Source organism: Scyliorhinus canicula, chromosome 4 (assembly GCF_902713615.1).
Source record: "Scyliorhinus canicula chromosome 4, sScyCan1.1, whole genome shotgun sequence".
Classification (NCBI taxonomy): Eukaryota; Metazoa; Chordata; class Chondrichthyes; order Carcharhiniformes; family Scyliorhinidae; genus Scyliorhinus; species Scyliorhinus canicula.
Genome location: NC_052149.1, coordinates 95,896,394 through 95,910,269, shown reverse-complemented (window position 1 = coordinate 95,910,269; position 13,876 = coordinate 95,896,394). Strand labels below are relative to the sequence as shown.

General features: G+C 43.9%; 1 protein-coding gene across 3 annotated transcripts in view; it reads right to left on the bottom strand.

Moving 5' to 3' along the window:
* The window catches only part of dennd1b (DENN/MADD domain containing 1B), a 393,500-nt gene that overhangs the window by 69,018 nt on the left and 310,606 nt on the right, over nucleotides 1-13,876 (bottom strand). For all 3 annotated transcript variants that reach the window (XM_038794858.1, XM_038794860.1, XM_038794861.1), the window contains 3 exons: nucleotides 5,788-5,878; nucleotides 4,786-4,826; nucleotides 1,724-1,792 (listed from right to left, as the gene is read on the bottom strand). In XM_038794858.1, the coding sequence (XP_038650786.1) occupies nucleotides 1,724-1,792; nucleotides 4,786-4,826; nucleotides 5,788-5,878 (201 nt within the window). The remainder of the gene's footprint in view (nucleotides 1-1,723; nucleotides 1,793-4,785; nucleotides 4,827-5,787; nucleotides 5,879-13,876) is intronic.

Here is a 13,876-nt window from a genome sequence, read left to right as displayed (position 1 = left end):
AATCCACCTAACCTGCACATCTTTGGACTGTGCGAGGAAACCGGAGTACCCGGAGGAAACCCACGCACACACGGGGAGGATGTGCAGACTCCGCACAGACAGTGACCCAAGCCGGAATCGAACCTGGGACCCTAGAGCTGTGAAGCGATCACAGTTACCTCTTTTGCAACGTATTGGGTAAAGCGTCTGCTAGGCTGACCTGGTTTCTTGAGCGCTATTTGACCAAACTAGTGCAAATGACCATGGAGTTTCAACTATAAATGACGTCTTGCCCAACCTGAGCTTTCCGATGTTTTGTGCTGAAAGCTAGCCCTGTGTGGAGTCTGCACGTCCTCTCCGTGTGTGCGTGGGTTTCCTCCGGGTGCTCCGGTTTCCTCCCACAGTCCAAAGATGTGCGGGTTAGGTGGATTGGCCATGCTAAATTGCCCGTTGTGTAAGGTTAATGGGGGGATTGTTGGGATACGGGTTCCGTGGGTTTAAGTAGGGTGATCATTGCTCGGCACAACATCGAGGGCCGAAGGGCCTGTTCTGTGCTGTACTGTTCTATGTTCTATGTACAAATTTTGCCACGTCCTCAGATCAAACTTCTCATCATGCTGACCTTTCGCTTGTGATCCTCAAGAGAAGGCTCTTCAAGGTGAGACTTTTTAATGCAAACCTGAACACCTTTCATTAGCTTTTATTCATAAAAACAACTTAATTTCCGAAGAAACTGACTGATGTGCACCAATGAAATTAGTAAATGGTTCTGTGTATTCTTTTAAGTCATTTTCAGTTATGTAAGATCAGATCACTCAAATGGTGGACTAGACACCATCAATGAAAATGTTTACATGTGATAAACCCATTTCCCACTGTCATAAAAAATGGACCCTGTTACCACATTTAAACATACCAAGCATTATTTTTTTATGCAAGGGAGAAAAAAAGCACTTCTTTTCTAAACTGCTACCTGACTGCACTGCCTCAAGGGAGATACTACAAGATTATGTAAGCAAATTTCTGTTTAAACTTAAACCATGACTTCACTTCAAAAAACTAAAGCAGGGCTGCACAATGGCGCAGTGGTTAGCACTGCTGCCTCACAGCGCTGAGGACCCAAGTGGAGTTTGCACATTCTCCTCGTGTCTGCGTGGCTCTCACCCCTAACAACCCAAAGATGTGCAGGGTAGGTGGATTGGTCACATTAAATTGTCCCTTAATTGGAACGAAAATGAACGGGGTACTTTAAATTTATTTTGAAATAAACTAAAGCATTTGTACCCATAGAAAAAAGTTTAAGTTTCAAATAGTGAGTGTAAGGTAAAATGGAAGCAATCACTTTACACAATATTCCCTCTTTTGTCACATCTTGAATAGAGACTATGGCCCAGAAGTCCACGGTGTCTATTTTTGGCATGAGGAGAGGAAAACTAGGATGTGCCCAGCAAAATATATGGACATAGTTCTGTGTAAAGAAGTTTGGCTGGAGGCTTTAGTTCCAGAGATTTGAACATCTGCTAAACGTTAAGACTGAGATTTATGATCAACAAGAGCGATCACAGATTGTTCTTTCATTTAAAGATAAGGAGCAGTTTATTTTTAAGCATAACGTATATCAAAATATGTTACCAAAACATGCAACTGTCCCATTTAATGAGTAGATAGTTTACATCATCACAGTCCACCTACAGTATTGTGGCACTTAATTGAATATTCGTAGGAACCCAGTTTAGTGACTTACAAATTTGTATGCTGTCTTCATGGCAGGATTTGCTTTCGTCATCACTGTATTTATTAGAGCTCCACCTTTCTGTAAAGGAAAAAATATCCAATGATTGCTTTCCCTTGCAAAACTGTGATTTTCCCTAAAACGAATAGAAAGAAATGTAACAAAAAAAAACAAAGCTTACAGTAACTTAAGTTAAACAAGATTCACAATTTTGGTCATTTTTTAGTTTCAGGAAATTTGTTTTTATAGTATTCACGCAACCATTAATGTGCGGGGCTGGTTTAGGTCACGTGACAGCTGGTTCCAGATAGATGGTTCACCAGATAGCTGGTTCGTGATGCAGAGCGAGGTCAGCAGCGGGGGTTCAATTCCTGTACTGGGTGAGGTTATTGATGAAGGCCCAGCCTTCTCAACTTTACCCCTCGCCTGGGTATGGTGATCCTCAGGTTAAATCACCATCAGTCAGCTCTCCCCTTAAAAGGAGAAAGTAGCCTATGGTCATCTGGGCCTACGACAACTTTACCTTTTGTTTTTCCTTACCTACTTTTTGTAAATTAATGTTTTTTCGCCTCCCCTGTGAAGACTCACACGAAGGTCTATTTCTCTACGTTTTCTATTTCTCAGTCATCTTACTGTTTGCCTCTGTTCCTTGAATATAGTTATCATTTTTAGGGTCGCTTTTGTTGCTTTCTGTCAATTTCTTTTACTTTTTGCTGAATGCCAGCACTTTTGTCTGAGTCACGTTGCAAGCTGAAGTCTCAGTCCTGTGGTGGGACTTCACCACATAATGCAGGCTGTCACTTCAGTGCTGTATTGAGGCATTGAAGTGCATGTTTTGGATAAGACATTGAATCAAAGTCCCATTTACGCTTTGTTTGAAAAGCAAGACTTTCTTTAGGGCAGCGCGGTAGCTCAGTGGTTAGCACTGTGCTTCACAGCTCCAGAGTCCCAGGTTCGATTCCCGGCTTGGGTCATTCTCTGTGTGGAGTCTGCATGTTCTCCCCATGTCTGCGTGGGTTTCCTCCGGGTGCTCCGGTTTCCTCCCACAAGTCCGGAAAGACGTGCTGTCAGGTAATTTGGACATTCTGAATTCTCCCTCAGTGTACCCGAACAGACGCCGGAGTGTGGTGACTAGGGGATTTTCACAGTAACTTCATTGCAGTGTTAATGTAAGCCTATTTGTGACAATAAAGGTTATTATTATTACGATCTTCTGTCCAAAATTTTCTCAATCAACATCGCCAGGACAGATTAACTGGTCATTTACTTCAGTGGAACCATGTGACCTTGGTGCATCTGCAAACAAAAAGCGCTCTTCCAACTGTAGTGAACGGATTGTGACAGGCTTTGGGAGATGCTAGTGAAGTAAACAGCACTGTCCAAATACAGGTCTACATTTCCAAATGTCTTCGGCTATCCTCACATTACTTGGTGGGAATCTAAATCTTTGTTTTATTTATTTGAATCAGGTCAAGTTGTTCTTTAAATTAATTTTAACTCCCCCTTGATAAGCCAGTGGTCCAAGTCTTTTTATGTTATTCCTGTGAAATATAGATATCGAGGGGCAGGATTTTCTGGCTGTGCATGCCAGCGGGATCTTGCGGTCCCGCCAACAGTGCACCCCCACAGCGGGTTTCCCAGCGGCGTGGGATGAATTCAATGGACAATCCCATTGGCAGCAGCGGGACCAGAAGATCCCGCCTCCAGCCAATGGCGGACTGCTTCCTGCTACTGAGTAACACGCTGTGAGAGGCCAGAGAAATTCACCCACTGTCTTACAATCTGCTAACGTAGCAGGTTTATCCTCGCTCACATTTATTTACTAAATTGAAAAAATTTTCGGCTGGAAATCATAAATTATAAAGTTTCACATGCATGCAAACACCAAAGCAGTAACATCTAGGAAAGGAAGCATTTCTAAGGCCCCCTCAATGTTTGACTTACCAGTTCAGGCATGGAATCCATAGGGCTGCCTGGATGTTAGAAGTGGAAGTTACTGTTCTGAAATCAGGACATGAGCTGTGGATCATCTTGTGCAGCATTATTTCATGTGATGTCACCACAGACCATATCTGCAACTTGAGCAGTTATAAGAGTAGTCCTCAAAAATAGTTAGATATTGCCTTAATTGAGTTGTGGGGATTTAAGTACATCAGAAGACTTTGAGCATTCTCACTTTATCTCAAGAATAATTCAAAGGAGGTAATATTGAAAAATACATTTGCTGATTTTACTGGCTCCTTTGAAATTCAAGATGATTATAATATGGGTGGACACACTAATTACATTTTCACATAAGAAAGGTTTATGGACACCATTCTTTCACTCGAGATCTTGAATTTGTTTTGTTTCATCAATTTGGTGAACGGGTGGTAGAATAAGGGGCAACGGTTTTGTCTGAATGCCACCCTGACAGGTAAGTGAGACAGAAATTTCATCCTGTATTCATATCTCACACAGCAGACTTTGCACTTTGGTGACACAAAAGTCCTCTGGTGTTCTTTACACACCACATCTCAAAAAATGCAAGGTTACATCGTCTATGAGGGTTATCCCGTGGAACTGCTCAAGTTGCAGATATGATCGGTTGTTAACATCGCTACATAGACATGCTACACAAGGCTAAGTGATGGTTACTCCACAAATAGTGCCCTAATTTCAGGACAACAGCTTCCGCTTCTATCGTCTACTAAACGTCCTTTTCAGTCATTGTGGATTCTACAGAAGATTGCAAATTTACCATCACTTTGCATTGAGCCACAATCACTCTTTTGTGTTATGAATCCATTCAAGTATATATACCTCTCAGACCACCAGGGTAGCTTTACACAGGGTAGAAGATCACCCTGTCAAGCCGAGGCTGGTTCCGGAGCCAAAGAATGCAAAAAAAGCACTGAACCAATGTGCCAAATCCCCATCCAATTGTTGCTTGAAGATTATCGGTAAGGAAAGATTATTCAGTAGTGCTAGGTAAGCAATGCTATTTGTTACTGCTGATAATGCTAAACTAGAACAAATATAGCGAGAAACAAGTGTGTATTGTTGATCAGCATTAACGGGCATATCGTTCTCACCTTGACTGTGTGCATCCATTGCTGGTAAGACTTTGAATTTCCTGTGGATAATTAAAACATGGTTCTGCGATTACTCCTCAGATATTCAAGTCATATTTCATGTGGTGAGCAAAAAATGGCCGGTAAATATTTCAGATTGTGCATTTATAGGAAATTATGTACAGTGCACAAAATCTAATCTAATGTCAGCTCTAATGCAAGTAATAAATCTCTCGTCAAGGCAGGTACCCCTGTCGTTGTCCAGTTTGGGTAACTTACCTTGACTCGTAAGTGGAAAATGACTTGATTTGTAGAATGATGACTACCCGTTGTAAGATTGAGCAATGGGCCTTCATGAAAATCTATTGAACTAGAGAATAGTTAAGCTTTTATAGAAGCCGTTTGTTTTCGGCTGGGACAATAATTCTCTCTCTCTCTTTGTTCCGGCATGTACATTTAACTTGACAACAGAAGTCTTTCCCTCACTTATTCAATTCCCACACCCATAATAAGGAGTTGTTGTTTGTGGGCCGAGACTCCGCCACAAAGGTTTTCATTTACAGATATTACAATGAAAACCCTTCCTCAGTTATGCTCGGTGATCCACAGATGGAAAGGTCAGTTGTTGAACCAGATGAAAGCAACTGAGCAAAGAATTCAGGATTGAACCCTTGGGTGCAACAAGATCAGGGCAGGATTCCCCTCCCCTTCAGCAGGATGATCCAGTCTCCACAGCCTGGGGTTGCCATTTTGAAAGCAAACGTTAGCCCAGGTAATGTTACAGAAACAAAATAAAATCAACAATCATGATCTGGTTAAGTGGATTAAACATGACGAATGCAAAGCCCAGATTTTATCCTAAATTTAGGATCAAGGTGGAGGCGGGGTGGATGCTGGGGGTGGTGGGTAGAGGGGAGGAGTGTAATTTGATATCTGAAAGAAATTTGAAAGGTGAAGTCTGCAGGATCTAAAAGGAAATAATGAGCCAAAAAAAAGACATTTCAATAAAAGTTGGTGCCTTACCTCCACTATAGCCTCCAGCAGTTATCTCATCTTCAAAAACATCAGAAAATCCTTTCCCTGCATTTAACTTCTCCAACCTACCGTCAATAAACTGACAAAAAGATAAAAATGTATGGTTCAGTGAAGAAAAGGCAGGCAAGATCTTAAGACAGTGACAGACATTCTGGGTTCTTCTAACTTATTTAATTTTGAGAAATGAAAGAATTGAGGGCATCCTGAAGATCCATGAGAAACAAATCCGTGATTAGAACAATTCTAGGAACATTCACCAGTCTAACTTATCTCATCATGTAGTTGTGGGGATAGACCCTTGTAGGGCAGCACGGTAGCATGGTGGTTAGCATCAATGCTTCACAGCTCCAGGGTCCCAGGTTCGATTCCCGGCTGGGTCACTGTCTGTGCGGAGTCTGCACGTCCTCCCCGTGTGTGCGTGGGTTTCCTCCGGGTGCTCCGGTTTCCTCCCACAGTCCAAAGATGTGCGGGTTAGGTGGATTGGCCAGGCTAAATTGCCTTTAGTGTCCTAAAAAAATGTTAATGGGGGTTGTTGGGTTACTGGTATAGGGTGGATACGTGGGCTTGAGTAGGGTGATCATTGCTCGGCACAACATTGAGGGCCGAAGGGCCTGTTCTGTGCTGTACTATTCTAATTCTCTCTAATTCTAATAGATGCAGTAGCCTTTGGTGATTTGGGAGAAGGCAGCCAATGATTTGGATCTGCAGTTGGTTTCCAAGTGTATGGATTTCAGGAGAAAACAGAATTCAGCTATGCATTCAGCCAAAAGTATAATAATGCAGATACTGGAAAGCTGAACTTCAAACAGAAAATGCCAGAAATATCCAGATTGAATCTGGGTCCCTGGCACTGTGAGGCAGCAGTGCTAACCACTGTGCCATAACCACTGGCAGCATCTGCGGAGAGAGAAACAAGTACTAATCTTTCAATGTCAATGACCTTTCATGATTTTTGGCTGTGCAGCTCAGTACCAGAAGACTGTCTAAGCTTACAAGGGTGGAACGATGGCACAGTGGTTAGCAATGCTGCCTCACAGTTCCAGGGACCCAGATTCAATTCCAGCAATGGGTGACTGTGTGGAGTTTGCACGTTCTGCCCGTGTCTGCGTGGGTTTCCTCCGGGTGCTCCAGTTTCATCCCATAGCCCAAAGATGCGCAGGTTAGGTGAATTGGCCATGCTAAATTTCCCCTCAGTGCCCAAGGTCAGGTGGGGTTACTGGGATAGGGCGGGGGGAGTGGGCCTAGGTAAGATGCTCTTTCAGAGTGGCAGTCCAGACTCGATGGGCTGAATAGCCTCCTTCTGCGCTGTATATGCTGCCCGTTCTATGCAGGTCCCGCCAGCGTAAATTGGAGTTGGTCCCTTACCGGCTGGACGTGGCGGCGTGGGCAGGCTCAGGGTCCTAGGGGGGTGCCCACGGTGGCCTGGCTCGCGATCGTGACCCACCGATCCACAGGCGGGCCTGTGCCATGGGGGCCCCAAAAACCAATTCAAATTGAATCTAATTCATGGCCCCCACAAGCCAGACATACCAGATCCAGTCATTACACCTGACCTCACGCTCATCTTAGCTAAAAGGCTGAGAAGCGATCAAATGAAACACTTTTGATGTGTCGTCGTTGTTGTAATGTAGGAAACATGGGAACTAATTTGCTCCCACAAACAATAACAGGATAATGACCCAAAAATCTGTTTCTGCAATGTTGATTCTCGGATAAATATTCGATACAACTCCGGGGATAACTCTCCTGCTCTTCTTTGAAATATTGACTTGGAATCTTTAGCGCCCATTCAAGGGGGCAGACAGGGCCTTGGTTTAATGCCCCATTATCAAAGAGAAGACACCTTTGACAGTGTAGGATTCTGTCAGTGTAGCAGTAGAGTGTCAGCTTTTGTTTCGGTGCTCAAATCTTGACGTGGAATTCAATCTGCAATGTTTAAATCAAGGAGTGTTGCCAACCACATACAAATGAACTCACAGAGAATACAAATCAATATCATTGATGTAAAGAATGGCTCAAATCTTCTGATTAGCAGTGGAACTGCTGTGCCTGATGCTGATCAGACTGAAACCTACCCATTGGATACATTTGAAAAGGTCAGGCTTCCAATCCACAATACAGAAGATCACCCTTGACGCAGGAATCCATCGAGAGTAGCAAAGAGAATCATTGCAGATTTACAACAAGTGGGTAGGGTGGGAGGGATGGTGAGGTGGGTTGGGTGGCAAGGTGGGGTGCGAGAGGTAGTCGGATCAGGATATCAGGTGAGGAGCTATCGAGATTGGGTGGGAGGGAGTGGTTAGGTCAGGGGGAGCCGGGATTGAAAACGTCACTGTAAATGATTGAGATGTACAGTCACCCAGGAGCTGGACTTGGTTAACTATCCAAGTAAATGCTTAGGAATTGCCCAGAGAGCCATTGACTTTTTTTGCAGGATCCTGGGGACCTGCGGAATTGCCTACTCGAAGTTCAAAGTTTTGGCAATTCCCATGGAGTCAATGTGCTAGGACATCCACGGGGTCTCGACTCACACTTTGAGACGCACATCTGGGCCGGGATTCTCCCCTACCCGGCGGGGCGGGGGGTCCCGGCGTGTTGGAGTGGCGTGAATCCGCCATGGTGAAGACTATGGTGAAGGTGAAAGAAAAAGAGTGCCCCCAGGGCACAGGCCCGCCCGCCGATTGGTGGGCCCCGATCGCGGGCCAGGCCACTGTGGGGGCACCCTCTGGGGTCAGATCGCCACGCGCACCCCCCAGGAGCCCGGCGGCCGCCCGCGCCGCTAATCCCGCCGGTCAGGTAGGTGTTTTGATTCCTGCCAGCGGGATAGGCTTGACAGCGGTGGGACTTTGGCCCATCACAGGCCGGAGACCAGCGTGGTGCGATTCCCGCCCCCGTCAAATCTCCAGTGGCGGAGAATTCGGGACACAGCGGGGGCGGGATTGACGCCGGCCCCCGGCGATTCTCCGACCCCCGGGGTGTCGGAGAATCCCACCCCTGGTCTCCACACAAGACTGGAAGACCTGGATCAAAGTCAATGTAAAATTCCGCTTTGGTGGTTATTAGGTCAAATCTTGAAAGTTAACTTCTATGAGCAAGTCCCTGTGGCTAAAACAGTAGCTCAGAGGCTGAGAATTCTGCAGAGTACCTCACCTTCTGACCCTCCCAAATCTGTACAGCATCTACAAGGTACAAGTTAAGAGTCTGAATAAATACTCTCCACTTGCCTGGATGAGTGCAGATCCAGCAACACTCTAGGAGCTTGATGCCATCCAGGACAAATTAGCTCGCTTGATTGACACCCCATCCACCACCGTAAATATTCACTCTCTTCACCGACACAGTAACAGCAATGTGTACCATCCACAACAGTATTTTTCAAACTTTTTTTCCCTGGCCCACTTTTACTGACCGACCGACCTTTGCGACCCATGCCGGTTGACCTTCGCGACCTGGTTTTTCGCACTGTCCTGTTGCTTACTTGCTGGCAGCAAAAATGGAGGAATCTCTCCTCTGTGATTTCATGCCCAAAGCGCGGATGTACAGGGCACGTGATGTCAGTGTACTTGCTGGCCGAGTGACCTGCTCTCTGTTGCTGCTTCTGGCGGGAAGACTCCATCGTTTGTATTTAAAGGCCGGTCACCAGTAGCATTCTCAATTTAAAAGTCGGTCTCGGCTGTTGGCTGCTTCTCCCACGACCGGGAACACTGTGACCAATCGCGACCTTCCTGATAACCGCCAGCCACCAACCCACGGATCACAACCCTGAGTTTGAAAAACCCTGATTGCCAAGATGCCTCCAGAAACTCACCAAAACTGCTTCAGTAGAAACTTTCAACCCAAAACCCTACCATCTAGAAGGACAAGGGCAGGATGCCGGGGAACACCACCTCCTCCAAGCTACCCTCCAAATCTCACACCATCCTGACTTGGAAATATATTGTCGTTCCTTCACTGTCGCTGGGTCAAAATTCTGGAACTCCCTTCCTAACAGCACTGTGGGTGTACCTACAACACATCGACATCAGCTGTACAAGAAGGCGGCTCATTACGACCTTTTCAATGACAATTAGGATGGGAAATAAATGCTGGCCTAGTCATCAATGCCTACATCTCTCGAACAAATAAAAATAAAATCTAGCAGTGTCTTCCATACAGCTCTCCACCATGTTAAAAAAAGAACATTAGTCCAACTGACTAAATGTCAGAAAAAAACCTCTCCTGGCAGATCAACAACAAAATTCATCTTCCTTCCACTATTTATTTTCAAATTACTTAACTTTGGTATTAAAATAGAAATTCATTAAAGCATTTGTACTAAAACAGACAGAGTGCCAACCAGAACCACAATAATTGAGTATCCATGTGTCAAAGATTAAGAAAAGAAAGCTAGCAACATTCCTACTGCACTCTGCAAATGTCTGTTTTTATCACAAAATTTATGGAGTGATTTTGCAGCGCATTTAAAAAACATGCAACTTACTTCACAAAAACTATCAAGGCACAAATGTAAGTACAACATTTGTTTTATGCCTTCAATTCTCAAACTGAGGTTTCCAATCATTATGACTTAATTAAAAAGGTGGGGAACAGTTAAAAAAAAAACCACTATTGGTACTAATTTTACTGCAATCATTTGGCAGAAACAAAGCAATTGATCATTTCAATTCCACTTTCTATCCGGAGAATGCTAACTGGCATTTAGATTATTAATCCAGTCATCAAATTTCTCATATCATTTTTATCAACAACTGCTTCAGAGCACAAAATCTCTGCACAAAACATTCAACATGAAAAAATGTATTCCATCAGAAGTGATGTTAATGCTTGAAGTATTAAACTGAGACTTTTTGCAGCAAATGTTCAACTTTGGAAACAATTATTAAATGACTAAAAACAACAAATTTAGAGCGCTCTGGAGTAGGTTTCCAAAGCTAGATGTTTTTAAACCGCAAAGTTACGAAAGATGCAAGCCACAAAAAAGAAAATACGGTTCAGGGCACTTCAAAATGTTAGTCATGTGGTGCATAATCCCATTCAAAATCTTCTTGGATGATCAGGTCTATTATTCCTGTCAATTTCTCAAATGCAATTAGTGGTGGACAACAAATGCTGGCCTTGCCAGCGATGCCCACGTCTCGTGATTAAATCTTTAAAAATTCACATCAACCAACTTCAGAATTAATCTTAGAACAGAAGCCTCAAAAATGACCCAGTTCATGTTTTTTTCCCCTCAAACGTGGAAACTGTTCAAAGTTTTAAAAGGTTGTGATTATAAAGTTACTAGTTTTGCTCATGGCAGGTATAAATTCAAATAATGGAACTGGTGAAAAACATTTCTCTGCGTTTACAAGAAACAAAAGTAGGTCCATTTTCTGAATTGCATTAAGGTCAAATAAAAGAAGGACGTTCACTGGACTGCCAAGACTGACTCTATAATTAATGCAGTCAGTGGCACTAATCTGGAGGCTCCCAATTCAGTTGTTGATATGAATAAGTTAAATTCCTGTAAATTAAAACAATGGCAGCAGTACATGGGATACAAATGATGGAAACCAGACTGATAATCTGGGTCTTCATTGGACAGAGTCCCATTTATTCTAAATGGGCCTTTTTCCAAGAACCAAGACCTTGGTTCATGGTCAGATCAGTACTATTTTACTGGATTTCATGTTAAGTCGAATGAGATAATAATAACTGAGCTACTACAGAGCAGAAAAGCCTTTGAAGCCAGGTTGCTATCAGACCAACAACTCAAGAAATTCTCCACTGTCATAAGATAGCGTTTGATTAACGATCATTCTCCATATACTACTGAGGTACATCAGTCTGCGACAAGACTACAAATCATCAATGTCGAAATAATTGTTGAATTTTTTTGCCAGAAGTGCAGGTGCGTGTTTCCTCAGAAATTAGGTAAACACTCATTTTCTTATTGTAAATTATAATCAGCAAATTTAAAAGAACTCCAATTTGAACTGACATTTCTCCAGAGTACTACCTTGTCATCACTGTTGATAAAATAACAGCCAATCAATAAGAATTCTTTAAGCGTAGCCAAATGGCCGAGTGCCCCAAAAACCGAACGTGCAAAATTTAACGATTGGAGGTGACGATTTGACAGGGAATAGCTTTTTTTAAAAATGGCTCAAAATCACAGACAAATGTGGCAGGATTCTCTGTTTTGCCGACGCCCGGGGGTTTCCCAACGGTGTGGGGCTGCCCACAATGGGACACCCCATTAACCGGCCAACGTAACAGAGAATCCCTCCGGCGGGTCGAGGCAGAAAAGTGGCGTCCCGTGGCAGGGCAGGGTGGAGAATCCAGCCCATGGTACATTAGTGATCGGGCCCCTACACAAAGAAATATAACTGGTGCAGAGAATGAATGGCCAGGTTCGCTGGACCAATACCAGGAATGGACGGGTTGTCTTAGGGGGGAAAAGGCTGGACAGGTTAGATTTGTATCCACTCGAGTTTAGAAGAGCAAAAAGTGACTTTCTCAAAACATTTAAGACCCTGAGTGGTATTGGTGGAGGTGGAGAGGATTTTCCCCCTTTTTGCAGAATCTATAACTCGTGGCCATTTAAAAAAAAATAACGGGTTGCCTGTTGAAGACAGAGATCAGGAGAATTCTTTTCTCTCAAGAGGATTGCGAGTCTCTGGAACATGAAAGGTTATCGGGAGGGTGGTGGTGGTTGAGGTTACAAGCAGATTAGCCATGATCTTATTGAATGGAGGAGCAGACTCGAGAGGCCGTGTAGCCTACTCCTGTCCCTAATTTGCAAGTACCAATTCAGAGACGGCAAGCAGGATATTTGTGAGCAACAACACAAAAGTCTTTGCCTAAGTTTTGGAATTTAAAGGATTTTATATCTCCCCACATTTTGTTGCCCAGAGCAGTGACTCTGGCAACTGAAGACAACATGCAATCTGTACACCTGCTGCATGCACAATTCCTGGGATGCATCAGGATAGTAACAAAATGATTCTCCCCATCCCCAGCGTATCCTTGGCTATTTTTCAACTTAATTTCAATAAAGTTCAGAGGACAAATTTTAACTTTAAAAGCTATAAACTTTGAATTATAAAAGCAAAAAGTTGGGGTGACACAGTGGTTAGCAGTGCTGCCATTGTGCGCCAGGAACCCGGGTTCAATTCCAGCCTTGGGTGATTGTCTGTGTGGCGTTTATACATTCCCACCCTGTCTGCGTGCATTTCCTCTGGGTGCTGCGGTTACCTTCCACAGTCCAAAGATGTATAGGTTAGGTGGATTGGCCATTATAAATTGCCCCTTAGTATCCAAAAGGTTAGGTGGGGTTACTTGAAAATGAATGAAAATCGCTTATTGTCACGAGTAGGCTTCAATGAAGTTACTGTGAAAAGCCCCTAGTCACCACATTCCGGCACCTGTCCGGGGAGGCTGGTACGGGAATCGAACCGTGCTGCTGGCCTGCTTGGTCTGCTTTAAAAGCCAGCGATTTAGCCCAGTGAGCTAAACCAACCCCTATAGGGGCTGGATAGGGTGGGGGAGTGTGCATTGATAGGGGATGCTCTGTCAAAAGGGTCGATGCAGACGTTATGGGCTGAATGGCCCCCTTCTACACTGTAGGGATTCTATGATGTTATGCTGAACCATCATAAATGTTGGTTCAGCTGGAATGGTCCATTTAATTCTGAACACCAAAGGTCTTCAAGATGGTAGAGAGAGATTTACTGGAATGGTACCTGGGCTAAGACCCTTAAATTAAGTGGAGAGAATGGAGAGGTTTGCGTTGTTCACCTTTAACCAAAAGAAGGTAGAGGGAATTTTGACAGCAGTGTACAAAATTGTGAATGTATTTGATAAGAGTAAGTAAGGAGAAACAGTGGGAGAAGGGTTGGTAACCAGAGGGCACAGATTTAAGTTGATGGGCAAAGAACCCATGGCGACATGAGGAAGCATTTATTTTCTGACACAGTAAGTCCTTGTGATCTGGAATGCACTGCCCAAATGGGCGTTAAACAGATTCAACAGGCACTTGCAATTGGATAAATACTTGAAAGGGAAAATGTATAAAGCTGTTGAAAGGAATAGGGGA